A 2,500-nucleotide genomic window follows, 5' to 3' on the forward strand; every position below is an offset into this window, starting at 1 on the left:
CTCCATATATATCTACATATACATATATATATATATATGTTTCTAAATATGTATGTATATATATATGTATATATATATATATATATGTATATATATGTATATATATATATATATGTATGCAAAATAAATCACTAAGCACACGTGACAACAATACTTGCAGAAACCACTTGGAAAATAAAAAAGAAATGAATACCGAACGTTTTGTACCCTGATGATGTCTTGAATAGACGAAAACGTTCGGTATTCATTTCTTTTATTTTCCAAGTGGCTTCTGCAAATATATATATATGAATATGTATAAATACATACATATTTATATGTATATATATATATATATGTATATTTATGTATATATATATATACAAGAATGACCACTGGGAAGGTGGAACTAAACGATGCAAAGCGCTTTCGTATATTACTTTTCCTGTGCAAAAATATACAAGAGCGCTTTTATTCGTTTAGTTTCTCTTACCCAGTGTGTGTGTGTGTGTATGTGTGTGTGTGTGTGTGTGTGTGTGTGTGTGTGTGTGTGTGTGTGTGTGTGTGTGTGTGTGTGTGTGTGTGTGTGTGTGTGTGTGTGTGTGTGTGTGTGTGTGAATTTTTGACAATTTTAAAATCCAGGGCACCGGAAAGTAAAGAAGAGAAAGAGATGAAGAGGCCAGAGAGGAGGCTACTGAGATGATTGAGAGCCTGAGAGAAAGAGAGAGAGAGAGAGAGAGAGAGAGAGAGAGAGAGAGAGAGAGAGAGAGAGAGAGAGAGAGAGAGAGGGAGAGAGAGAGAGAGAAATGCGGAGGAAAGCATCGGGGCAGAGGTATAAATTGTGTTAATAGTAGACAAGGCAGGAGAGGCACGTATGAGGTAGTGTGGTCATGTCCTCAGGATCGAGGAACACGACCCTGTCGAGGTGCCACGTAGGAGTCAGGCGGAGGCAAGAAAGTCGAGATCGAGACAAAGAAGAAGGGACGGAATGGAAAGAGACGTGAGGCAGTTGGGTTTGGATGAAAAGAACGCAGAGGACAGATACGACAGGCTATAACATAGTTTTAGAAGAGTGGCCAACCCCATTCAAGACTAAAACGAAAAATGAATATGTTTATATATATATATATATATATATATATATTTATATATATATATATATATATATATATGTGTGTGTGTGTGTGTGTGTGTGTGTGTGTGTGTGTCTGTGTGTGTGTGTGTGTGTAAAATATGTATTTGTGCCTGTACGTATATAAGTGTATATGTATGTATATATGTTTATATGTCTGATTATATACGCATACACATGTACATACATGCACATACACACACAAACACACACACACACACACACACACACACACACACACACACACACACACACACACACACACACACACACACACACACACACACACACACACACACACACACAGTGTATTGTCATAGTACTGAGGGAGTCATAGATTCTGACCAATGGATTCTGTTTCAGAGAAGGTCTTGAGGGGACGACTCTGGTCGTCAAGACTCTTGGTGCTGGATTCCACGTAGCCGCCCCCGGTGTCCACACCGTGTCACAGGTAAGCGCCTCCTGGGGGACATAAAAGGGTGGGAGGGAGGTGGTATCCGTGACCCTGTGGGTCATGAGATCGATACCCGGGTACAAAATAAATGGATAAGCAGAAATAGATAAATAGAATAAATTAGATAAAAAAGAATAGATAAAATGGAATAGAATGCAATAAAATAAAGTATGATAGAATATAATACAATCTTATATGAGAAAATAAGATTAGAAACAAGTTAATAGATCAATAGAAATAGATTAAAAGTAGAATACAATAAGGTAGTAGTAGGTCAAATGCACGGACCTACTCGGCATAGAACTAATTAATTTTGTATCATTTTGCTGAACAGGACTTAGGCCAGGTCATATAAGGTTAGGTGAAGTTAGGGTAGGTCAACTGAAAAAAGATTAGGTTGAGATAGGTTAAGTAAAGGTAGATAAGGTTAGGTTAGCTATAAGTGTATAACTCAATTTGAGACGCAGGGGACACAGGCGACGCAGCACAGGGCAAAGGAAGACTTCGTGTTGCTGTATTGAAGTTCAGGCTGAAGTTCTCTCTCACCAGAAATGTTTCTAGAGAGAAGTTCAAACTGTACTTCAGTCCAGCAAAGTTCAAACTGTACTTCAATTCAGCAACAGGAAGTCTGGTCTGTGCTGCGTCGCCTGTTGCACCTTCGTCTTAGCTTGCTCTTAGGCTTACACTTCCCGGCTGGGGTCGAGAGGGAACTATTCATTGTAATATTGTTAACAGTGGGAATAGTTTAGAATAAGGCTTTTTTGTATTAAGGTACGAGAGGGGGAAGACGTTCCTTGACATCTTACTCACATATTATGGTGTCAAAATAGTGTTAATGATATATTAACGAGAGAATGCCATTCAGTGACCGTCCAAGTTACAAATGTAAACAGAAGGAGACATTCAATCATTCATTCGTGTAGGACGTAGTAGTA

General features: G+C 38.4%; 1 protein-coding gene across 2 annotated transcripts in view; it reads left to right on the forward strand.

Moving 5' to 3' along the window:
• The window catches only part of LOC143035738 (uncharacterized), a 358,135-nt gene that overhangs the window by 352,554 nt on the left and 3,081 nt on the right, over positions 1–2,500 (forward strand). For both annotated transcript variants that reach the window (XM_076202648.1, XM_076202649.1), the window contains exon 21: positions 1,475–1,562. In XM_076202648.1, coding sequence (XP_076058763.1) covers positions 1,475–1,562 — 88 coding nt within the window. The remainder of the gene's footprint in view (positions 1–1,474; positions 1,563–2,500) is intronic.

This window comes from Oratosquilla oratoria, chromosome 19, assembly GCF_046742065.1.
Source record: "Oratosquilla oratoria isolate Oo_2021 chromosome 19, ASM4674206v1, whole genome shotgun sequence".
Classification (NCBI taxonomy): Eukaryota; Metazoa; Arthropoda; class Malacostraca; order Stomatopoda; family Squillidae; genus Oratosquilla; species Oratosquilla oratoria.